Source organism: Mustela nivalis, assembly GCF_964662115.1.
Source record: "Mustela nivalis genome assembly, chromosome: 1".
NCBI lineage: Eukaryota > Metazoa > Chordata > Mammalia > Carnivora > Mustelidae > Mustela > Mustela nivalis.
In genome coordinates, this window is record NC_139020.1 from 160,467,072 (window position 1) to 160,491,741 (window position 24,670).

The following is a 24,670-nucleotide window of genomic DNA, read 5'->3' on the forward strand; positions in this document are numbered from 1 at the left end:
ACGCCTGAACTTGGCTGCTCTCATCTCGGCTCTTTTGCCCCAAGCCTTGCTCATTCTGACTTCCTGACTCACTGGCTTCCTATCTCTCCACTCAAAGGGGTCAGGCACACTCCTGCCTCAGGGTCTTTGCACTGGCTGTTCTCTCTGTCTGGAACACTCTTCCCCATGTCTCTGCTATTGCCAGATTTAAAATCACAGCTCCCTCCCCCTCAAGATTCCTGGTCTCTTTCTTTGCTTTGCTTTGTTTTTCTTTTCTTTTTTTAAAAAATCTTCGATGATGATCATCACTTCAAAACACATAATATATTTATCATGATTTTTGGTTTGTGGCTGTCTCCCATGTCAGTACATAAGTGCTACAAGGGTGAAGGTAATTTTTCTGTTTTGCTTACTGATGTTTCCCAAGTGCCAACTTATGCCTGGCTAAGAGTGCTCAGGAAATACTTGCCAAGTGAGGGAAAGCATTTCCCCATGCCTGCTGTTGGCTGAGTCCTGGAACAGCTTCTTACAGCATCCCCGCCAGACCTCCTATGTGCCCCAAACCAAACTCCTTATCTTTCTCCATCCTCACGCAGTGACCAAGCTGGGATTCTGGCTGTCATCTCTTCAGTCCCTCGCACACCGCCAGCTCCCGCCCTGCTCCGCTCAGTCTGCCACCAAGTCCTGTGAGATCTACACGAACAGTATCCCCTTGCCTGGTGCATGGGGTAGGCCTCCCACCCCACCAAAATCACCATCAGCCTCAGACCACCCTGATCAGAACCGAAATGGCCAGGCCAACCTCTTGCAGCCAGCAATGACCCCGCCACAGACACTGCCCTCTGGTATAGGAGTGGACAAAAGTGAGAAGTGTGTGAATGCTTGCATGAAGTTTAAGAACCCACTGTAAGCCAGAGGATAATTGGAAGCTACATGCTATTAGACATAAAAAGAGAGTCTTTTCTTAATCCGAGCCAGACAGCTCGTTCACAGAAAGATCATTTTTTTTTTTTTTTCAAGTGAGAATGCCCAGGATTGACGGGTATGGGCAGCAACAGGCATTTCAGAAGTTTAAGTTGATGTAACTTTTTCAGAGTACTAGCTAGAAACAGTGATCGAGTCCACTCGATGCGGCAGAAGCTCTGGAAGAACCCGTAAAGATGCCTTACGTACAGCAACACCCTGAACCCCTCGCCTGCTCTTGCTTAGTACTCAGCTGTGCCCCCCAGTTCCTTCCCTGGGGAGTGTGAACAGGACAGCCCTCTTCTCCCTCCCCACAGCAGATCAGACACCTCAGAGATCTTTGCTTTATATGATGTCCACGCCTGACACAGCAGGGAGCTGGGGGTCAGGGAACCACCGGCCCTGGCCCAGGCCCCCACCCCCCAAGAGCCTCCTGCACCAGCAGCCCACCCTGCACACTGCTTCTTCACCACGGTGGTTTCCCAGCTGCAGCTCAATGTCTCATCACCAGGTCGGCTCCTCTGCGGAAGCTTCTTCCACAACTTGCATCCATCAGCCAGGCCTCAACACTCTGTAGTGAGTCCTACGCCACACAACAGCATTCAGGGGTCTCTCTCAGACGCCTGGGCCATATGCAAATCAGGGAGTGGGGCGGGCACCCGTTCCAAGGACCTGACAGTCCCTGACAGTTTAGAGTTTCTGGAACATTCTATGACAGTTAGGTGGCCACTCCCCAGCACTCTTCGAAGAGGCTCCTGGTCTAGTAATCCCTCTGCTAGATATTCACGCTAAGGAAATGAGTGGATCTGCGAAGAGATAAATACAAGGAATTTCACCGCAGTGTTGGTTCTAATTATAAACATTTGGAAATAATCTAAGTGCCCGTCAACAGGGATTGATTTAAATTACTTATATATCCATATAATGGAAACAATGTCAAGCCCAGGGGGAAGATCGGTTTGATGGCTGTTCTTTGGAGAAAGACAAGATTTTTTTGGCTGACTATAAGTTTAACATGAGCCGATGCTGTGACGCAGCTGGGAAGCCAGTCACCACCACGAATTAATACAAAACCAGAAGCCACAACAGCTCTGCAGCCGCTACAGGTGTCAGAACACAGCCGAGGACTGTGTCTCGGTGCTGCATGGACTGTCTGGAGCCCAAGAGTACAGATCACAAAGTGGGGGCACTTGTTCGCCTCACTTTCGGCTGGCCGACATCACTAATGGATCACAGACTCCCTCCTGCACATCTTCCAACCCAGAGTTCCACGTGACTGACCCCAGCTGGCACGTGGCATGAACCCTGCTTGCCAACCCCCAAATTACAGTATGCCAGGAATAAACCTCCAGGTCTGGAAACCACCTCTCACCAAAAGCTTGAACTGCCTGGCCAGGAGAAAAGCAGCCAGAGGGGAGCAAGCGAGGATGTCTACCATCAAGCCTCGAACAGACTGACAAGAGGCAGAGGGGACAGATTTCCATGGACAGACCATGACCAAGTCTGCCCAACTTGACAACACTCTCACATGGTTAGGGGTGCTTAGGAGGTGGTGAGCTCTCTGTCACTGTAGGTGTGCAAGCTGTAGCAGGTCAGACACTTGTCAGAAATAGAGCAAAAGGACTCCTCTACTGGCTAAAAGCTGCTATGGACTGTCTGAATCTAGACCCTCACCCTGTAGCTCCCCACTGCCCTTCACTTGGGAGTAGTCTGGTTCTAAGAGGCCACACTCTGGTCCCAGCACAAAGCCTACTTCCTGCATGGGGCCACCCCCCGCCTAGTGTGGCCCCCATTCCCACACTCTGTCACGGTGTAGATTACCTGGAGAAAGAGACAGTATGAGAGGGTCTACTCCCTGCCCTCCCAGAGTCCTGCTCCGTGAGGGATGGGTGCCCTAAAGCCCCAGCCTCCTGCAAAGACAGTGACTGAGACTGGCTCCTTCCTGAGAAAGTTCCACATGTGCACGATGAGGCTCTTGAGATGGGCCTGGCCCAGCACAGCCGTCCAGATGACAGCTGGACCCACACACAGATGTGTCCCCAGTCCTCCCCTGCTGGCCTGGGCACTCGGAGCCCTGAGTCCCTGGAAAGTGTCCCCAACCTCCTCCTCCCCTTCTCCAGTTTTCCCAACATGCCTTCCTCTGCCGGAGTCTGGTGCATATGTTTTATGTGGAGGAATGGCTGGATCACTACAAACAGCATCTAGAGTTTCTGACTGCCCTAGGATGATGAAAAACACCTAAGAACTAAGAACACATTTTGAAAAGTTCCCCTCTTCCCCGGCAGCATCCCTGTGGCCTTTCCACCAGGTGAGGGGGCAGGAGTCAGAGCTCTGGGTTCTGCTGCTTATCAACTGTGTGACTGGGTGGGAATACTTCCATGTCTCAGTTTCCTTTCCTGCAAAATCGGGGCAGAGGGCCGACTTCATGCCACTGCTATGAGACGTAACAGAGTTAACACAGAGAAGTCCTTAAAAGACTGCTTGGCTCATAAAAGGCACTTTGTAATTGCCGTCTCTGGTTACTCTGATGGACAGGGCCCAACCTACACATCCCGGCAGCTAGAAGTGGGGGGCAGACAGGCCCAGTGTGCGAGCCAGGGTCGCCCGCCTCTGCCTGCTGTGGGGCCTCTCTCTACGCGGACAACCTCCTCTGGCCATGGGCTGTAGTCGCTGGTGACGAGGCCCTAGAGAGGGGCGGGAGAGTCACAGAAAGGGACCCGGGCCCCATGGCCCAGACGCCACATCCTGACTCTAGCTGGGGAGTGAGTCAAGGCCGGGGGCCCTCGGCCACTCGGGTCACGGATGTCTCTAATTATGGCCTGTGAAGTCATGAATTACTTTTCTCAAGAAAAATGTTAGTCAGAGGGCAGTCTCTACGGGCAGAGAGGCAAGGGGGGAAAGGGGGAAGCAGGGACCCTCTGGTTAGGGGGCTGGCTCTTCACTCCAACACTGATGATGCTAATGGTAGTTACAGCTAATGTTTATATAGTCAGTGGTCTTCTAAGCGTTCTAAGTAACTCACTTAGACCTCTAACAAACCACCCTATGGGCACGGAGGGGAGGTTAAGCTCAACCCCAAGGTCATAGGGCTGGAACCCAGACAGTGTGGCTTGAGTCTGCACATTTACTCACTGGGCTTATGTGACTTCTTAGTCACTTACACACATGCACACACGGGGTGGGTTAGCAGCAGTGACTCTCCTGGGAACCTGCTGGGTACAGGTGTTGTACTGAGTGTTCGAACACAGCCTGTGACCCAACTACCATCCTGGGAGCTAGGAGGGAGCTGTGCCTTCTGGGGCTCGGTGGGGCCAAGTCACTTACCCCAAGTGGGTGCCTTGGCCACCCAGCTGCCCAGAGGAAAATCATGCAGTTTACATGCCAGGGGCCTGGGGCTGGGGTCCAGAGCCTGGAGGTCTTGGGGTTGTGTAAGGTCACGAGAGAAATAAGCCTGGGCTGCATGTGGCCAGCTATGGTCCTATCACATGGTGTAGCCACCCTCTTTAGAGTGGCCTGGGTCTTCCGCTACAGGAAGGAGGACTCTGAAGGCCTTCCTGGGTTAAACGCCCATGCCAGGAGACTTGGTCCACACGGACTGCTGGCCGTCTGCATGTGCCAGAGCCAAACAGCCTTCTGAAATACGGATGCCCTCATGCCTCCATGCCTTGTGGCCTCCCCCACCCTCTGCTCCCAGGGTTTCTGATTTCCAGAAAGGGAGTCTAGGCCAGGACAGGGACAATTCCTTCCCAGCCCTTACATGCTCTGTTGTGCGACTTCTACAGCTCTTTGCTGCCCAGGGCCATATTAACTTGAGGTCTATCACTCAGGACAGGGAAGGGGATGGTTTTGCTCTGTTCCAGGTCCTCGGGGAGGGATGCAGACAGACTAGGGCAGTGTCTGGGGAAGAGGTAAGTGTGGGAAGGAAAAGAAGGTCGTGTCCTCTGAGCAAGAGCAGGGAGGGCTCAGCTGGGGAAAGGCAGCCTTGGGACCAGCCACAACCCCTAGATCTCTACAGGGGGCAACGGGAGCAGGCAGGTCTGAGAAACCAGAGGCAGGGTGAAGGCAGCCCCGCAGCTTCAGTGGATAGAGATTTTTAGCAGTTCAGCTACTGGGGGAGGGGCTGCCTTAGCGGATACTGCCAGTGTTCCAGCAGGGACTAAAAAACCAGTCTTCAGGGACTGCTGCAGCTCAGGGTGGGTCACCACCCAAATACACTCCCCCACCATGCCACATGGGAGCCCTTGCACAAACCATGTCCACATATTTCACCCCTGCAATGATCCCATAGAGGAGACTCAGGATTCATGGCTTGCCCAAGACTGTAGAGCTCGGAGCAGAGCCAGGACTCAGTCGTTTGATGTTCTCTTAGTCCTTCCCACTCTGTGAAAACTCCCTGGGCCAGGAGGCAGCCCCCCAGGGTGGGCCTGGCTGCAAGGAGCAGGGTACAAGGACACAGATGGATGCATTTCAAGGTAAGAGTGAGTGTGTAAAGGGACACACAGCCGGTATCCCAGCAAGAAGGGGACAGAGAAGACTTCCCCAGGGAAGTAAGGGAGGCTCTCCACACCCTCTTCCCTCATCTAGGATAATCCAAGAGACACCCCAGAAGGGCTTGGCAGATATGGGGAGGGGACTCAGGTGGGTTCCTGCTTTAACAAGTTACCAAATTTGCTTTAAGGAAGATATACAGTAATCACAGAAGCACCCCCCCAAACCCCAACATCTAACTGCCCAGCACCACCCCTTGGATGACGAGTAGACCCTCTCAAAGGCAGGATGGACACAGAGCTCCTGTGCTCCCCCCAACCCTAGGCCAGCTCCTTCGGCAGCCTCCCTGACCTCTGCTGAAACCAATGCTATCCTTCCAGCGGCTCAGTCCATAAATCTGAGAGTAACTCCTGGCAAGTTTCTCTTCTTCACACCCCACTTCCCATCTGTCGGCAGATCTGGCTGCTCTGCGTTCAGAGCAGAGGCAACCTCTGGCCCACAGGGCTGCCCCCTGCCACCAGCCCAGTCTTCACTGCCATCACCTCTTCCCTGTGCTGCTGCCATAGCCTCTCTACTACACCTCCCCCCCTTCCCCAGACAGTAGCCAGAATCCTGTTAAAATACAACCCTGACCACGCCTTTCCTCTGATCCCAGATCACTGGGATCCAGAGCCCGAATCCTCAGAGTGACCCAGAAGACTCTAACACCTGAACGAACATTCTTCCTGCTACCCCCCTCCCTCCATGCCCTCTTGGCCACCCCACCCAGGCCCCACTGTTACTCTACACCCCTGGCATACTCCTGCCTCAGGACATTTGCACATGCCTTTCCCTTTGCCTGGTCTCTTCTTTCAGATGGTTACTGGGTTCACTTCCTCACCTTCTTTGGCTCACCTTGTTTAAAAGCCATACGCCTCCTGGACCCACCCTTATCTTTCCCTGCTTCATTTCCCTCTACAGCGCTCAACGGTGCCACTACATGTGGGGATGTGACTGTCTTCATGTTCGACCCTGAGAACTGGGGCTTCCCCACTAGGGCAGGAAACTGATTCCATTACACAGAACTCTGGCGCTTCACTCAGGGAACACATACCGAATGCCAACTAGATGACCCCTGCCAGGCACTGTGAGTATGGCAGTGAACAGACAGACATAGCCCTGTCCTCGCAGGCACTCAGAATGAAAGCCGTGTTAGGGAAGGGAACAGAGGAAGCAACTGGTGCAGCAGGGTGGAGGCAGCGGAGCCCCGTGCCCTGGAGGCTTCCTAGGAGGCACGCAGCCTCAGCCAGGACCCAGGGAGGAGCCGTGTGGCCGTGAGGGTGAAGACCGGGTGAAGACCGAGCTGAGGAGGTGGGTGTCCACAGTGTCAACAGGGATGGGAGTTCAGCGTGGCCTGCATGGAGGGGCGGGCAGGCCCAGAACCTGCAGGCTGAGAGCAGGGAAGGAGGCAGGGAGGACATGGCACTGCCTGGGGGCCAGCACTATCAGCAGCCAGGTGGGGACAGTGAGAAGAGATCTATGTAGGGTTTGGTGACAAGCCACAAGACACCTGTGGGAGGAATGAGAGGAAGGACAGGCATCCTCAGGGTCCTGATGCCACCAAGTTGGTGAGGCCAGAGTCACCGAGCAGCTGAGGCAGCAGAGAGCAGGGACAGGGCAACGGAAGGCTGGCACAAAGTGGGGTCAGAAGTCGGGCTGTGGCAGGGTGAGGAAAGAAGCTGGAGCGGAAGAAGCCTTCAAGGACAGTGGCTGAGAAGACAGGGGGCTTGGAGTGACAGCTGAAGGGGACTGGGGTCCGCAAGACTGGAAGACTGGTTTTAAAGCTGGGACAGCTCCAGCCTATCTGAACAGTGACAGAAGAGGGGTGGCCCACTGAGATTTCAGCAGGCAGCAGAAGGCGTAGCCAGCTGGGGCCTCCCTTCTGGGGGTATCACCAGTTCCTGAGGGGCAAGGAGGGGGACCAGGGGGCTGCTGAGGGGGCCAGAGCCCTCCTACCAGCAAGCCAGGGCTGAGGCATGGCAAATTTCAGGAGTCAGAGGTCTCAACCAAGAAGAAATGGGAGATTCCCTCCAGCCTTGGAGTGGGGCCCAGCCCCTAGCACTGACCCCTGGTCTCCACCCCCATGTCTCTTGGCTTCTGTGACCCTCTGACCTCTCAGGAGGCCCCTAAGCCCAGAACAGCTGCTCCCAGAGCAACCGCACCATGGGTGCCTGGCTGCATCTCGGCTGACTGCCTTCTGACCTCCAGGCCAAACCCCCTCCTCCTAACTTCTCACCCTGAGCCCTGCCCTGCTGAGGCCAACATAAGGTCTGGCCCAGATGCCCCTCCCGGCTACAGCATTATTCCTAATTAGCCAGCACCCAGACCTCCAGAAGTGGCTTTTATATAGGTATAAAAATATAGGACTCTGAACAATGAACTTCTCGAAGCGGGGGGCTATTTTTAGAGCTCTGCTTACTGAACCAACATCCAGCATTCCCCAAGGTTGTCAGCAGCTCCTGGCAGTTAGGAGGGGCAGGGTCTTCCTGGACAGCTTGAGCATAGCAAGAAAGGGTCCGAGTGGTACCATATCCAAGCAGGAGGGCGCACAGTGGTGGCCAGACTCTTGCTCCCTGCCCTCTGGTCCCGAGTGCCCTACACGGCGCTGCAGGTCACTTTCCATTCTGATGCCAAATGTGAGTGACAATGAGAATCTCTAGCCCCAGCTTCCCTGAGCCTCAATTTCCCACCCTCCTGGGGTCGGAGGCAGGGGGCAGGCCATTACTTTGAGGCAATGCGGGGGGGGGGGGGGGTGCCCCTGGCAAGGAGCCCTGCAGACAGCTAATGCTTTGCCTAATTAGAGGGAATTATCCAGGAGGGGTCTCAGCAGTGCTCGTCCTCTGGTGGGGCTTGTTCTCATCAGCGCACAGCCAGAAGGAGAAAGGAAAGTCTGCTGTCCCGCGAAGCCAGTGTATACGCCAGGCCCTCGCCCTGTCCTGTCCACATGTTTTCCAAGGTCAACTTTCTGGCCCCAGGAAGGTGGTGGCTCCAGTCTCCCCAGCCCAGGCCTCACTCCTGAACATAAAGAACATCTGTCTGCCCCTGCTGGAGATGAGCTGGACTGTTCCATGGTGCAGCTGTGAGTCACTCCCATTAAAACAGCCCAGAGGACTGAAGTGGGCTTTGGAGATTGGAGTTTAGCATCCTGGGGACAGGGAGTGGCTGGAGGGAGGCCCCAAGGACCTGCGAGCAGATCACCCTGGAATGTTCCTGATGCTGGGGGGCTCCTGTCAGGTAGAGGGTCTTGGCTATGCAGAAACACAGTGCCCAGTGTGCAGCTCGGGAAGGCCCCTCGTGGTGTGCAGGGGCCTGCACAGGGTGTCCCCCGGAGATTGGAGCATGGCAGAAGTGGGGGAAAGGGGTGTTCTGGGTCTATGATGCCACCTCCACTGCCTCTGTCCTGTCGAACTCCTGGGTCCCTTCACAGCACGTCGCACTAACCACCTTCTTCTTCCCTTTGATCTGTAAGTCCGTCTCCCACCAGGAGAGAGTGGGTTCTGGAAGGATGGAGGTGTGGCTGCCTGTGCTGATTCTGTGTCTCACCAGGCCTTCCCAGGGCCGCCAACAGGGCGTGGTGTGAGCAGGTGCTGGTATTTGTTGAGTGAGTGAATGAATGAACGAACCAAGGAGCGAATGAGCGATGCTACTGGGGACCAAGAAGCCCACACGCACCTAGGAAGCAGCATCCTTCACTTGTCTGTGCATTCACACGTGGAGAGCCCTGTGTTAGGTGCACCTCCCTGACCCCCACAACCGTGCCTATCTTACCTTCTCCCTTGGACCAGGAGCCGTAGGACTGAACCGCTCCTGATTTCCTTTCAGACCCCCTTAGCCCACTGTCCCCTGGCACGTCACCCGGGCCCCTGGCTCACTCCCCTTCAGGGGCAGGGCTCACTCCCCTCTCATCTGTGAGCAGGAGCACCAAGGCCTAGAGGGGAGAGAGGCTTGCTGGGTCACTGACACATGGCACAGCTGTGACAAGGGCCTGTGTCCACATTCGCTCCCCTGCCTGGCAGCTGGGCCTTGGAAGTACTCAATGGCTGCGGAAACCTGCAAGTTTCTCCGAGATATGGATATGTCACCGACACCCAGAGCACTGGTCTCCAGACCCTGAGTGACAAAGGAACGGGGGCCCCATGTAGTCTCACCCCTCAGGGACGCCTGGGCTCAGCCCCCCTGGGCCTACCTCCCACAGCCCTGGGACGCCTGTGGGGCCAGGCCAGCACTGGCGGGGCCTCAGACAGGAAGCAGGAGCAGAGTCTCATGCCACAGGTTGGCAAACGTGCACTCTTACTTGGGCTGAAAGCCAGCTGGCAGAGGGGAGCCGCGACGCTCTGCCTGAGGGCAGGGGCCGGGGGCTGGCGTGAACACCATGCCATCAAGCCCAGCCAGGGCCTCTGCCCGGGGAGGGGCTGCTCACTTTAGTCCCAGAGAGTTCCTCAAGATGCCTGGGATCTCACCCTACATCTGGGGGCCAGAGCACCAAACCAGGGATAAGGCCTAAACCAAGCGCAAAATCAGGCCTTGATCATCAGGTCTGCAGGCAAACCCAGGACAGGCAGCCTTTCCACAGACAGCCTGTGAAAAAGCCCTTTATTCTTCCCAGTGCTATCTTGGCCAGGACCAAGGCAGGGGTGAGGCCCAGCCATCCAGGACCTCGGGTCCTATCCCTAAGATAGCTGGGTGGGAGGCCCAATGCCCACCCCGCCACTCCTCATACAGACACTATAGACTTCACAGAGCTCTCTGGAAGACAGAGTGTCTACATGCAAGGGACTCCCAAGGTCCCCAGGCCCAAAGAGTATTTACAAAAGCAAACAACACCAATCCCCCTGCTCCGCTCCCCCCAGCTGTAAGAAACCACCAATATTTAACACTAGAGGCTTTTTTATAATGAAAAGTCAGACTTCTGACTTTTCTTGGGGAGAGAAACAGTTCAGGATCTGGCCATACTGGGCCTGTCGTCCTGCTTGATGACAGACAGAGCTGGGGACAGCCACACCCAACAACCCAGGCTCTACCCCATCCCAATCCTCACCACTCCCTAGCACCTGCCACTCTTGCCTGCTCCTCCCCACATGTCACCTTCCTGCCTATTGAAGGCATCTGCTCTTCTTGCAAAGCTCACAGAGGATCCTTCTCAAAGAACAGCGGTCTGATCTGCAGCTCTGGGCTCAGTCATTCCCCAGGAACCTGATTTAGAACACCAGGTCCCAAGGGGCAGGACCTAAGCCTTCCTACAGCTCTGCATAACTAGTGGAACGCCAAGGCCTTCCACTCTGCTGTATCCTCCTTTTAACTTTTTTTTTCTTCCTTTTAGCTTTTAAGAGACTCTCCCAGAGTAACACCACCACACTGGTCACAATCCAAAAGCCCACAGTCATCATAGCCACCGAGCCCCAATTTCCCAGATATCCTTATTCCTCAGGTCCATACAACCAAGACATGCTCTGAAAAGCCATCTGATATTCCCAGACCTGACATGTAGGTGGTTTCCTGGGGTCGGAAGCCCAGCTCTGCCCCTCCTTGGCAGCCCTCTCTGTCCGTCTCTGCATCTGGAACAATGTCCTGGTGGCTCCAGGCATGCCTACAGAGGATGTTGGGAAACTCTGGTTGGAGATCAGACCAGGTCGAGATCAGATGGCCACTTCAGGGCTGAGTGACCTGGGGCAAGTTACCTCAACTCTCTGGGCTTCTGGCTGTCTCATCTTTGCAGTGGATCTCACTCCCCTGACCCACTGGTGTGACAGGTCTTGGTGGGGCACACTCTGCCATCGGCAAATCCCTGTGTAGACGCGTGGAGCTGTCTCTGTTGTGGACCACACACTGAAGAAGGGCTTGATGGAGAGAGACTGCTGGGATTGCCAAGGCCAAAAAGAGGGGCTCAGGATGAGTGTTCTCCAGCCCAACACCAAACTAGGCACTGCCTACTCAGGAAACCAGAAATGTCTCTTGTGGATCTGTATGGAGCTTTATACTTTCAGAAGCCCCTTCCCCTTCATCCTACCCACTCCTCACCTGGCCTCAAGCAACGAAGTTTACAAAACAGCTTCCTTGACCATGATTTCATCTATGTATGGCATCACTCTCTTCTCTTTCTGGCTTTTTTGTTTGTTTGTTTGTTTTATTTTTTGGCCATTTCCTATAGCCCACTCTCAGCCAGACCATCATGCCAGCTAAGCCAGGGCAGTCCTTTTTGGTTTTGAGTGCATAAAGACGACCAGAGTTTCCAACCCCGGGGCTCACTTGGAAAGATTTTTCAGAATACACACACACACACACACACACACACACAGCCAAAAATCTTCCTGGCTGAGCCAAATTAAATACAGAGGCCTCTAGTTATTTCCATACGCACAAAATGGGCTCAAATAAAGCAGTTCTCTGTGGCAGGCTCCAGCAGACAGGGCTGGGCCAGGCCCCAGGGACGCCCTGGGAGTGCCGGGCGGGAGGCACAGGCTGGGGAGGCTGGCTCCGGGACAGAGTGTGGGCAGAGAGGAGGAAGATGCCTGCCTCGCTGCCTCCGGCCCACCCTGCTGGCCAGCGTCAGGCATGCAGGCCTCTCAAAGCCTGGGACAACCTTGGGCCCAGCTCTCCAGTCCCACCCCAGACCTGCATCAGTGCTAAACTGTCCTCACAGGGAGGCGGCGGGTTGGGGGGTGCTGCCTTCGCCCACCCTTAGCTTCCAGAAAGCACATTCTAAAACGCAAATCATTCGTGTCTTTTATGGCATCAAATTGTTGTCATGGTCCAGACCTCTGCATGTGGTGTCGACATGCGACATGCTCCTCCCACAGGCTCCCTGCCCACCTCCCAGTCTGCTGCCCCCCCCACCCCCATGCAGCAGTGGTATGGTGCTATGACTTCCAGCCGGTGGCAGTGTGCACTGCTCCCCTCCCCGAAACACATGGTACCCCACGGCAGAGGGAGAAGAGCCCAGGAGAGCCCCCAGGACTTCACTGCCCAGTTGCAAGCTCACCCCGGGAAGGGGTGCCTTTTAGCATCTGTGTCCCCAGGAGTTCAAATCCATGTGTGAAGTGACCGACCCAATTACTGGACAATCTGATGATGGTGCAAAGAATGCTACAATGACAACAACAGATGCTCTAAGCACTTCGCACCGAACCATCTCCTAGCATACTGATGACTTTTATTTTTTAAAGCAGTTTCAGGTTCCCAGAAAAACTGAGCAGAAAGTAGAGATTTTGCATATTTTCTGTGCACCCCCCCAGTGCAACCTCTCCCACTCTCAATACCCCCACCCACACTGTGGTACATCTGTTAATCCATGGACCTCCGCTGACACAGCAGAATGCCCCCAAGTCCACAGTTCACATTAGGGTTCCCTCGGGGTGTTACAGATAACCCCATTTGAGACAGATGCGGAATAATCCCCATTTTGGGGATGGAGAAACTGACATGCAGCAGGGTCATGTAACTTACTGAGGCCCACACCACTCACACGGGGCGGGGGGTGGTGTGAGGAGAGGGCAGGCTGAGCAGGACCCTGGGCCCAGCACTTCATCCCTCCCCCCAAGTTCTGCATGCTTTCCCCTCTGCAGGAAAAACGCACCCACCCCAGCTACCCACTCTCCTCCTCCTGCACTCCCAGGACCTATAGCACCACAGCATTCCCAGGACTGGCCCCCATCTGCAACCCATGCCACAGTAGGCATGCAGTAAGGGCGCCTGGGTGGCTCAGTGGATTAAGTGTCTGCCTTTGGCTCAGGTCATAATCCTGGGGTCCTGGGCTCGGGTCCCGCATCGGGCTCTCTGCTCAGCAGGGAGCCTGCTTCACCCTCTCTCTCTCTGCCTGCTTCTCTGCCTACTTGTGATCTGTCCAAAAAAAAAAACCTTAAAAAAAACCCCAAAACTTAAGGGGGAAAAAAAAAAAAAGAAGTCTTTAAAAAGAAAGAAAGGAAAAGAAAGGGTCTGGGGGAAGGACAAAGGCCCAGAGTAGGGAATGCCTCCTGCCCTCCACCCTCCTGCACCTGCAGCTTTGACACACAACCCTTCCCTGTAGACTGCCGGTCTGGCATGTGGCAGAGAGGGGCTGTGTGACCTTGGGTAAGTGCCTTTTCTTCTCTGTGCCTCTATTTCTTAGCCATCAAATGGGGAGTATTGTCTTTGTCACAAATGATAATGCAGACACAAATCCTCAGCCGGGGCCCTGCTACCCAGAAGGGCTCAGGTAGCTGTTGTTACTATCACAACATAGGACCATTGTTCCCCACAGTGCACAGGGGGCCCTGAGGGTGAAGGGAGGGGTTGTAAGACTGTGAGCATGCAACATTGGGAAAAGGCCTCAAGGAGCACCCTTTGTTCAGAAGATAGGCACCTGCCCACCTGGCCCTACCCCAGTATCTGCACCTGAGGACAGTGAGGGGTGAGTGGACAGGGCTTGGTCCTGCTCAGAGCAGGACTGGGGTGAGACTCAGTCCCGCTGCCTGTTTTTCTTTCTTTCTTTTTTTTTAACCTAAATTTGGTTGAGGGCCCTCTGTGTGCCAAGCACTGTGTAAGACATTAGGGGTAGTAATAATAATATTCCTAAGAATATATTACAATACTATTGAACTAATACAGCTATCGCCACTAAAATTTACTGAGCACCTGTCATGGGCCAGGCTTCAAAAACAGCATCGTTAGAAGCTGTGGATGGAAGAGCCCACAGGGCAAGAAGGAAAGATAGCCTTGGCAGAGGCTTGAGGGAAGCACAGTGTGGACACAGTGTCAGGGGAGGAATGGGAGGGCCTGGACTCTTCAGCCAAAAAGACTGCTCTGAGTGTGTGCCCAGAGGCCAAGTGAGTTTGAGGGGCCAACCTCTCTCGGGGCAAAGGCAGGTGTCACCACTGGACTCTACCTCTAGGCAAGGGGCAATAAGGGGAGTAGAGGCAGGGCCCATGGGGACACTCAGCAGCGCCAGTCCTGCCCAGGGAGCCTAGGCATGAAGGCAGATGGCTTAGGCACTCCCGACCTGAAACCAGTCCTTCCCCCAGGAAAGCCCTGCATGAGGGAGATGGCACAGGCCTGGCCTCCCCTGGCCACCTGCAGACACCTGGTCTCCAACACAGACTTCTCTGAATGTAGCAGGCACTATTGGTCTACGAAGCTGGGAAACTGGACCAGGCTCTGGCTTCCCCAGTTGGGCCACACAGCCAAGGGCTGTTGAGGGAACTTAAGGGCTCTGTCCCAGGAACCCACCCCCAGCAACTTGACATCTCCACCTCCACAGGACAGGTCCCTGATTACAAACATCAAAATGTCTGGTATGTGTCTTAAAATAACATGGGATCAATGAAATACAATTGCCCATGGGGGTTACCCTTCTATTCTCTCTACTTCTGTATACGGTTCAAAGAGTCCATAAGGAGGGGCGCCTGGGTGGCTCAGTCATCAAGCCTTTGCCTTTGGCTCAGGTCATGATCTCAGGGTCCTAGGATCGAGTCCTGCATCGGGCTTCCTGCTTGGCGGGGAGCCTACTTCTCCCTCTCCCACTCCCCCAGCTTGTGTTCCCCCTCTCACTGTGTCTCTCTCTGTCAAATAAATAAATGAAATATTAAAAAAATAATAAAGAAAATAAGAGTCCATAAGGAAAAGTTCAAAATAGTGCTAAGAAGCCACTGCCTTCCTCAAGGCTTTCCCGGGTCATTCTACCATGTCTTACTAAGTAGGAAAACAAAAACAAAATTGCAAACCCTGCCCATTTAAATTATGGCTCTTAGAAAAGTCAATGGCCCCAAAGGAACAGAGAATTGGAGTTTGCACGGCTGCACAACAACCCCTCACTCCCCCAGCCCTCCTCTGGTAACAGCAGAGGAAAGAGCCGCTTCCCCAAACACTTCCTCTCCAACCCCCCGCACGGGACTCACTGCCCTTCAGGATCTAGTCCAGGGCCTACCCCAGGAAATCACAGCAGGAACAACTGTAGTTGATAGCAGTCAATAAGAATCATAGGAACAACCAGCATTTACTGGACACCTGAAAGTCCGGCACTATTCTAGCTCCTCCTTTCTCGTATTCTCTGTGGAAAATCCTCCTAGGGAATGTGGAGGACAGTTCTTATACCCAGAGGACCTCCTGGGGCTGGCACACACTGATTCTGGGATTCAAGGCCACTTGCCAGAGCTTCCAAGGGTGTCCTCTGTGGTCTCTGCCAAGTGACAACACACCGCTATGCCCATCCAAGGGCTGGGGCCCGGTAGGACCCTGCAGGTTCTCTCCACTCTTTTACCTTCCCGCCCCTATTTCTCCGTCCATTCTAAGGCCCACCCCCTCCCACCCCCTAACAAAGTCAGGGAGCAGGAAAGACACATGAACCAGAATACCAAATCTACTTTCTGCGTAGCTCAGACATGATTTTCATTTTTGCCTTAGTTTCCTTGTCTGTAAAGTGGGAATAATACCAACAACATCGTAAAGTCTCTGGGGTGGGTTCAAATAAGGTAAGTATGTGTAAAATTCAAAGGCCACCCAAGTGTCAGATATTATCATTTTTATTCTGTAGCCTGTTCCAGCTCTAGTAGCAAACTCATGCCAACTCCAGACCCATCACAAACAGCCGTGGCTTTGCCCAAAGCCAGCTGAACCCTGTCCCCTTCTGCCAGCATGTACTAGGCACCTGCTGTGTCTGCTCTGACAACCGCCTCTCCCACCAGGATCCCCACTTGGCAGATAAGGCTCACAGAAGGGACCACCTTGCCTGGGCCACTTGTTCAGAGAGGGGCAGAACTGGGACTCAGGCCAGGTTTCTCTAGCCCCAATGCCACCATCTTTCCACTGTAGCCAGCTGCCTCTCTGTCTGGTGGCTGGAGCTGGCTAGGGAGGGCAGAGTAGCACAGCGAGGGTCCTGAGGCAGGGCTCCAGAGCTCTTAGCCCCATTAGGGGCCAGAAGCAGCCCCAGTGGAATGAGGATGCCAGAGTTGCCTAAGTACCAGAACTCAGCACCGGCCACCAGCTGAGGACTCTGGACACCCTGCCACCCTGTCCCACCTCGGCACTATGGGGCTGGAGCATCAGCCTCAGTGTCTCCAGGCGGGTCTCTCCATTGCCCTGGGTGTAGGCTGCTTGCCCATCCAAAGAAGTCTTCACTCCAACTGAGAGCCAAGTCCCCTTACTTTGCAATTTTTCCAATCCATGGGCAAAGTGATTTCTAAAACACTCTGGATCACCCTCTCTTAGCAGGCTACAAGCACATGCACATGACCATGGCCTTTAGTCCCATGTCACCAAGTTTACGACCTGTCTCACTCCCAGGTACCACCACCTTGCACACAAGCAATACCCTACCCTCACTTGGCTCCCCCCAAAACTACCACCCCTCTTCTTCCTTCATGCTCTTACCCCTGGCCTTGTCTGTGTCCAGAAAGACAGACAACACATTCCTGTCTAGCAACACATCTCTCTTGAACAAGTACCATGGTCCAGTTTCCCCACAAGTGGCCTTGGCAGCCCTGACGTCACAGCTAAAATCTACTGCCTCTCAGGTACTAACTGTGTACCCTTTAAGCACTTCATGCGGATTAACAACTCCATGAGCTCCTCCTGTCACTGGCAGTTTACAAATGGGGAAATCGAGGCACAGAAAGCCCAAGGAACATGCCCAAGATCACAGAGAGTGTGAGAAGCTGGGATTAGGGTTAAGGACAGGCTGATGACAGAATCTGTCCCACTCCCCACAACACTGGGTCAAACACCCTCCCTCAGCAAATGACCACAAGCGTCACGAAGCTCACCCCCTTCACAGATGGGAAACTGAGGCTCAGGAAGGGGATGGGAGGAGGTGACTGATGCCAGGGCTTCTAGGGAGGCTGAATGCCAAAAATTAGTTAGAGTGAGCTCTTCTCAGCCCTCTGGAGGGAGAGACCTTCCAAGCTTAGTAATAATCAGGATAAATAGTGACAACTACAGTGACTATAATTAACATTTATTGAGCACTCACTATAATACAATAAGGCACCATTTTAAATGTTTCACGTGTACTAACGCATTTCATTCTTGTACCACCTAGCCTAGCCTCTCAGCCAGAAGTAGAAACGCAAACACCATTTGCTTCCATCTTTTAAAACAGCCACTGGGGAGAAAGTATTCATGTTGGTGGACAGACCTGGACCAACTCAGCCAACAGGCAATTCTGGGAGCCTGAATGCGGAGGCTGCCTCGTAGCTAGGGACTCCTCCAAATTAATAGTGCTTCTCTCTCATGGGAGCAAGTTCAGCAGCCCACACGCATGTGTGTCCTCTAATGACGTCAAAGGCCTTGGCCTTGGGTTTCCTCCCCATGCAGAAGCTGGCTATGTTTGCAAGGGGCCTGCAGAGAGTCTGGGGATGGTTGGCTTTTGTCGCCGAGACCCTGCTCCTTGCTGCGGCTGGCCTGGGGCAAGTGTGTTATCCTCAGAATGCACAAGTGGTCAGGGCCAAAGGGCACTATCTCAGAACCCCACCGGATTGTATGGGGAAGAAGATCGTGGGGCCTGGCAAGACAACAGGAGACGTCCTCAAACCAGCCTAAAGGTGGGACATTTTGGAAATGCTGACACCAGGAGATCCCAGGCACCTACCTGTTCCACGGCTTGGGAAAGATACGAAAGGCTCCATTTATGATGGTGACAGATTTTGCTAAAGATTACTTAACCCCAGAGGAGGCACAACCTGGCTATGAAGAGCAGAGACCCCAAAGCCAGGTGAACTGAGTTCAAATCCCAGCTCCGAGGCTTACTGGCCAGTGACCCTGGGCAAGTCACATAACTGTTCCCCAACTGTTCCCCCAAGTGGGAGCAGAAGCCCTTACTCACAGATTGCTTTGAGAATTAAGTCCTTTGCGCAGAGCTGAATGGCAACCACTGCGATTACTATTATTATACTGACCTTTGAACAAAGAGGAAAAAACAAATGTGGTCATAGTTTCCCCACCCAGACAGACAAGGAGGGGACTCTTGCTATGGCTCTACATCTGGTCCTCCGGTTCACATTAAATGCTCGCCATGTTAGGAAGGCGCAAAACAAGGAAATAAAATACAAAAAATGTCCCTTTCCATCAAGGAGCAGGGAAGCAAAAGCTACGTTCAAAGAAAGCATAAAAGGATATCCAAGTCAGAGATGCTAGGATCGTGCCTTAGCTCCTTGAAGGACAAGAGATTTCACAAAAAGCCACGTAGCTCCAGAAACCAGCAAAAAAGACGACTGTGATGAACCACTTTTAACTCAGTAGTCACTTCTCAAGAGAAGAGGTGGTGATGAGGCTGGTGTTGCTGGCTACTGGCTACTGGGCCAGGGATCGAATAGGTGTGAGTCACCAGGCAAAGCTGCATATCCCCTGCGGGTAGGTAATTCTTAGTCCCATTTCATGGATGAGAAAATCAAGCCACCTCAAAAGCCACACAGCTGGGGAGAGGCAGAGTAGGCCTTGTGGGACCCCACCTGTCCGGGTTCTGTGATACACAGTTTCACATGACGAATCTCGGTTCCTTTCCATCTAGCCTAGGGTCTGGCACAGAGCAGGGGCGCGGTAGCTAGGGAGTGAAGAGAGGAACACAGGAAGTGCAACAACGGGTCCCAACGCATCACTCCTGAGAACAAAGCACCCCCATGCCCAGGGGAGCACACATGCAGCCAAGGGTGCAGTCACTTGCTGTTGCCTGGCTGTGCCTACCACATGGCCGGGTACTGTGCTGGGCAGGCATGGGAGCACAAAGGCCTCATGACTTAAAGGGGCACTTGCCCCTTCAGGGGGACAGCCACAGCAGCCAGCCGAATGGCAGGTCCAGGAGTCATTGTGCCATGCTTCCCACCATAATCACCATCCACTGCTCCTCGGGAGTAGCTCAGACAGTGGGAGTGGCCAGATTCTCGAAGCCTGCACCAATTAATTCTTCAAGAACCTTAATGGGGGGCGCCTGGGTGGCTCAGTGGGTTAAGCCGCTGCCTTCGGCTCAGGTCATGATCTCGGGGTCCTGGGATCGAGTCCCGCATCGGGCTCTCTCTGCTCAGCAGGGAGCCTGCTTCCTCCTCTCTCTCTCTCTGCCTCTCTGCCCACTTGTGATTTCTCTCTGTCAAATAAATAAATAAAATCTTTAAAAAAAAAAAAAAAAAAAGAACCTTAATGGCCTTTAAAGTCATTAGGATTTGCTTTTGAGGACAAATGATAAATCACACTCAACAGCCTTGGCGCATCCTCCCCCTGCCCACGGCACATACACACACTTCCACTGGGGACCTGGGCCACCTCTGCAGAGCTCTCCCCAGGCCTCTGGCCTGCTGCAAGCCCACTGGGCAGACATTCCAAGCGTCATTGCAATTCAGAGGAAATTTACAAAAGGGGAAGGAAGAAAATCCCCTGGGTCACTGGCAGCGGGAAGAGCAGAGTGCTGACCTGGACAATCATACCTCGGACCAAAGGCCTGGGGCTGGCCAGCATGGCGAGGGCTGTCAGACATGTCCTCATGCATCTCTGTGAAGCCGGGTACCAGTCCCTTCCACGGAGGGGGAAATTGAGGCTCTGAGGTGGTGTAGTGACTTGCATAATGTCACAAAGCTGAGCTGGGATTTGAAACGCAGTCTGTTTCCCTTCTTTGCTGATGCCCTGAGCTGCTCCTGGCCTCACAGATTCTCCTGGCAAACCAAGATCCCTCGTTCCACAGAGTCTGGCCAGCTTACACCCACACACATGTGCACCTGAGCTCCCAGAGCCCGGGGTGGGGGTGGCGGGGCTGTTCAGTCCCTTCCACAAACACCTATTTGCCCAGCCATCACACGGTTTGATGGTGCAGCTGTCAGTCTTGTCCATGTTTTTGAGCTGAAGCTGTGTAAATATTAGCACAGCTAGTTCATAGTCCGACTTCCTTGGGCAAAAGCCTGAAAATCCTGGCCGGGCTGGCAGGGGCCCTCCAGAGGCTCTCTGGCAGAACATGTGGGTTCTTCTCCAGGCTCCCCTTCTCTTACCACCCTGGTAACAGCCTGGTCAGGTCACTGGATTCCCTATTTTAACATGCCCCTTTAGAAAGGGATGGTGGGGAGAGACCTGGGCTGCTTTGAGGCTCAAAGAGCAGGGCACTTAAGTGCTGCCATACAAAGGGGGCCACCTGTGCTGTCACAGTGCTTACGGGGTGGCATGGCTGTTCCTGGAGGGGTTATCTTAGACCTGTTACAGACTGGGGGTCTCCTGAGGTCTCTGGAGCATGCTGGATACTTCCTGGGTTTAGAGAGGGAGAGATGGCCAGCTGGGAGGGCTCTGGGTGGGGGGCAAGCTGGCCAGCCTCTGCCGGTCAGGAGCTGGGCTGATTCTCTGCCCCTCACCCCCCCCCCACCCCGCTTTCTTTGGAACTGCATACCAGACAATCTGGAGCAAATGTGATTCCACCTGCTCCGAGGCCAAAGGGCGAACCTTGGGTTGTGCTGCAGAAGGTCTTCTCAATCTCCAGGACACCTGGTCTGTGCTCTGAGACTGGGGGAGCAGCTGTTCATCAGCAACTCTGACAACAAAAGGACTCAAGCAAGCTTCCCTGCAGCTAGAAGGTTTAGAGTAGATTCGAAGAAGGACTTCCAATAAGAAGGGATGCAGGACTGGGAAATATGCCAAAGCGGTCCCTATGGACATCCCAACTGGAAGGGTGACACTGGAGAGGTCTCAAGCAGGGGCACTGGGGACACCCCGCAGTCTCTCTCAGCTGGGAGCGGGAAAAGAGACATCGCCTGCGGAGCATGCTGACTGTGTCCCCACAAGTGTGCTGGCCTTTACAGGGACAAGCACTCTGAGTTTTGCTCACTGCTATGTCTCCAGTGCCTAGACAGGGAATGCTCACAGCAGCTGCTCCTTAAACTGCAGAGCCCTGGTGCCGACAAGACTTAGCGCTCAGCCTCAGTTTGCTCTCCTGCAATATGGGGATGCCGGAGCCACAAGGAAAAGAATGTACATGCGATACTGGGTGGGACAGCTGCGTAAGACAGTAGCACGTGTGCAATATGAATATCGTGACCCCCGTTTTCGGACTGATGCCACAGATCTCAGACAGCTGGCCTTGCAGCTGCAGCTTGCCCAGCCTCTGCCCCCCAGACACAAAGAAGCCACGGGTTCTTGGGAACCACACCCCCACAACCCCACATGGAGCATCAGGCCCAGAGTGCCAGGCCCCTGGGGCGAGGACTGGGCCAGAGGGGAACATATACATGTTCTCAGTGCAACTGCTAGACACACGCTGCAGAATTTTTGAACTCAGAGATCAAACGACTGCAGGTGGTTTGCCCCCCAAGCCTCCGGGGGCCCGACACAAGCCAAGTCAGCTTGTCAACAAATCCTCTCCGCCCCACAGCCTGGCTCCTCCAAGGGGCCTGCAGACAGCTCAGGGGGCAGCTGCACTGGCGAGCGGTGCAAGAAAATCGATATTCCCAGCACATACACACTCTCTCTCCATAAATACGGGCCCTTGGACACTCAGGCAGCCACCCACAGGCCCCAAAGCAGAAAAGCGCTGGTCTCTGGGACACACATTCAAACTCCCACCCCTCCACCCCTCTCACTAAGACTCCATCCCTGACCACACCAGGCGCATTGAAAACACGCATACACCCAATCACAACAGCAGACCCTTCCCAGCCGCCCTCAACACGACAGCAGCAGCCACACAGATCTCACCCCCCCCCCAGGGCTCCAGGCTCTCCAGTGCTCTCCTGGGTCCTCTATCTTCCCCACCCCCCCACCCCGAAGCACACCTGGATCACCTGTGCACAGTCGGTGAAAGAATCCCTTGAACCCCCAGTCGGTGAAAGAATCCCTCGAACCCCCACACACTTGCCCAGGATCTCCCCAACAGAGCTGATGCAAAACCCTGGACACAGGCCCAGGGGCTGGCTTAGGCCCCCAGAAAGACTCCCTGGCAGCCTCCGCCTGCCCCAACCAGATACAAGTACAGACACCCGCCCGCCACACTCCATCCAGTCCACGGTCTCCTGCCTGGCACCGGATACTCACGGTTTCTCCCATGGAAACTCACCCCCACACCAGCTCCCATCCCGACACTCACTTGGGAGCGACTGCGCACATCCACACACGCGCCGGCGCACACACACACTCCTGTCCTGACAGCGTCTCTTTCTCACACGCACAAACTCAGGTCCCTGGGCTGGTTGCACACATACTATTACAGCCACGCTCCACCCCGTCAGCCCTTCTCCCTCCCTCACACACAGGCACTCATCACACACATCCTGACAGTCTCACGCACCCCGGCACACCCATCCCCGCAGCCTCTCTGGCACACACTTACACTTAGAGCCCCAGCAGGCGCTAACGAACCGGGGCACAACACAGGACCCGGCTCTCTCACAAACCCACAACATACCGCCCGCAGCCGTGCAATGACTGGGTTTCTGCTGGCACCCCCACCCTGCCCCGCCAGGCCATTTCCATGAAGCCCCTCCCCAAGGCCCTCTAGCCCGAGCCCCGGCGCCACCCTCCCCCACCCCCCACTACGCCATCCCCCCGACCCGCGGCCACGGGCTTACCCGCTGTCAAGTTCCAGCTCCAGCAGGGACTGAGTCCGCTCGGAGTTGCAGTGCAGGCACCACATGGCGGCCGCGGCGGGAGCTGACGGGGCCGAGCGCCCGGGACCCAGGCCCCGCCGAGCGCTGCCGACTCCCGCTGGGGCGGCAGATACCGGGACCGACACCCGACCACCGAGAGACCTGACCACCCACCACGCGACCACCTCGGGTCGCCCCGCCCGGTGCCCGCCGGTTCCCGCTGCTCCCGGCTCTATTCCTAGCCCCAGGCCGGCCAAGCCCTCCCCTCCACCGCCGCCGCCGCCGCCACGGCCACCCGCCCGCCTGGCGCAGAGCGAGGCCCGGCCGGAGGAATGTGGCCCGGGAGGGGGCGGGGCCAGGGGCGGGCCCGAAGGCCGGGCTGCTCCGGGAGGGCGGGGCTGCGCGGAGCCTCGTGGGGAAGCGAAGGGGGCGGGGCTGCGCGAAGGGGGCGGGGCGATCAGAGCCAAGTAGGCAGGCAGGATCGTCTCCGCCAGGTTAGCTGACCAAAAGCACCCCTGTACCGGCAAGCTAGGCCCTTCTCTGGGAGGGCTGTGCACTCCCTCCAAAACAGAGTCCCCCCAAATACATATTTGGCTCCTCAAGGCATAAGCACAGCAAATATAAAACCCAAACCAGCCAACTGCAGCCTACTCTGTTTATGGCGCCAATCTCTGCCAATCCTAATTTTGGCCTCATCTTATAAAACGAGACCTCTGCTCCCGGGATGTTGTGACTTTTGGGTTCTGATGTTTCTGCCCCAGAGAAAAAAAATGGGTTCCATCCTGAGGCTGGGGACACCCATTTGGGGACTTCTGGGTGAGGATCTGATGAAAGCAGCTTCTTTTTCCCTAACCCCATTCAACACCCTGCTTTTCCCTCACCCAGAGACAACTTTCAGACTCCCACGGCTGGCTTGGAGTAATCCTGATTTGCTGTTAGAGCTCTTTACCTACACTTGGTCCTCAAGACAACATCTTCCTCCGGAAGAGGAAACTGAGGCTCACCTTAACTGGGTTAACTCTAAGAGGTTTTCGCTCACTTCTCTTCCAGGCTGCTCCTCTCTCCCTACTATAAGCAATCCTGGCTTGCGGTTCTCAATTTGCATATTTACTTGTTTATTATCTGTCCTAGGGCTTCATGAAGGCAGGCATAGGGCCCAGCACCCAACTTGTGGAATGTCCATATGTGGTTGGGAGACATCAAGCAGACACAGACACAATCAAAACCCCACCTGCCCCAGCTGCAAGTTTATCTCCTGGAGGGCCACGCAGCTGGCACAACTGCAGAAGTCAGGAAGAAGTAGGAAGCCACTAATGCAGGGACATCATCTTGTGCCTTTTTGAGTCTTCCATTTGGAAGGGGTGTTGCTGAGAGTCTAATGATGAGTGCTTTCCCAGATGGGGAAACTGGAGTAGGGTTGGGGACAATGAAGGAAGAGGGCTGGGCTGGCCCAGCTGGTAGCACCGGAAGAGGCCGTCCCTAGATCCAGTTTAGTGTACCAGGGTTCCCAGGCAACAGGCTGAGCAGGAATCTAGTGCCCCTCATTGCCCATCTCCACGTTTCTCCTCTCTGCTTCTGATGCTGTCTTTGCACATGAAAAATAAATGCTCAGAATGGGAGAAAATATTTGGAAATCACATATCTGATAAGAGTCTAGTATCCATGTCATATAACAAACTCTTCCATCT

General features: G+C 54.7%; 1 protein-coding gene and 1 long non-coding RNA gene across 23 annotated transcripts in view; one reads left to right on the top strand and one right to left on the bottom strand.

The window, feature by feature from the left end:
* Window positions 1-24,670, top strand: part of LOC309872844 — an 802,828-nt gene that overhangs the window by 742,931 nt on the left and 35,227 nt on the right. The window lies entirely within an intron of this gene.
* The window catches only part of IQSEC1 (IQ motif and Sec7 domain ArfGEF 1), a 371,613-nt gene that overhangs the window by 49,726 nt on the left and 297,217 nt on the right, over window positions 1-24,670 (bottom strand). For 2 of the 22 annotated variants that reach the window (XM_082747288.1, XM_082747276.1), the window contains exon 1: window positions 10,947-11,051. The exons of 17 other annotated variants lie outside the window; for them this stretch is intronic. Coding sequence is in view for 3 of the 5 variants with exons in the window: in XM_082747283.1 (XP_082603409.1) it covers window positions 22,965-23,029 (65 nt within the window). In the remaining 2 variants the exon portion in view is untranslated. Of the gene's footprint in view, window positions 1-10,946; window positions 11,052-22,964; window positions 23,324-24,670 lie in introns of those variants that run through there. 3 more of the 22 variants (XM_082747283.1, XM_082747292.1, XM_082747280.1) reach the window with 3 other exon arrangements.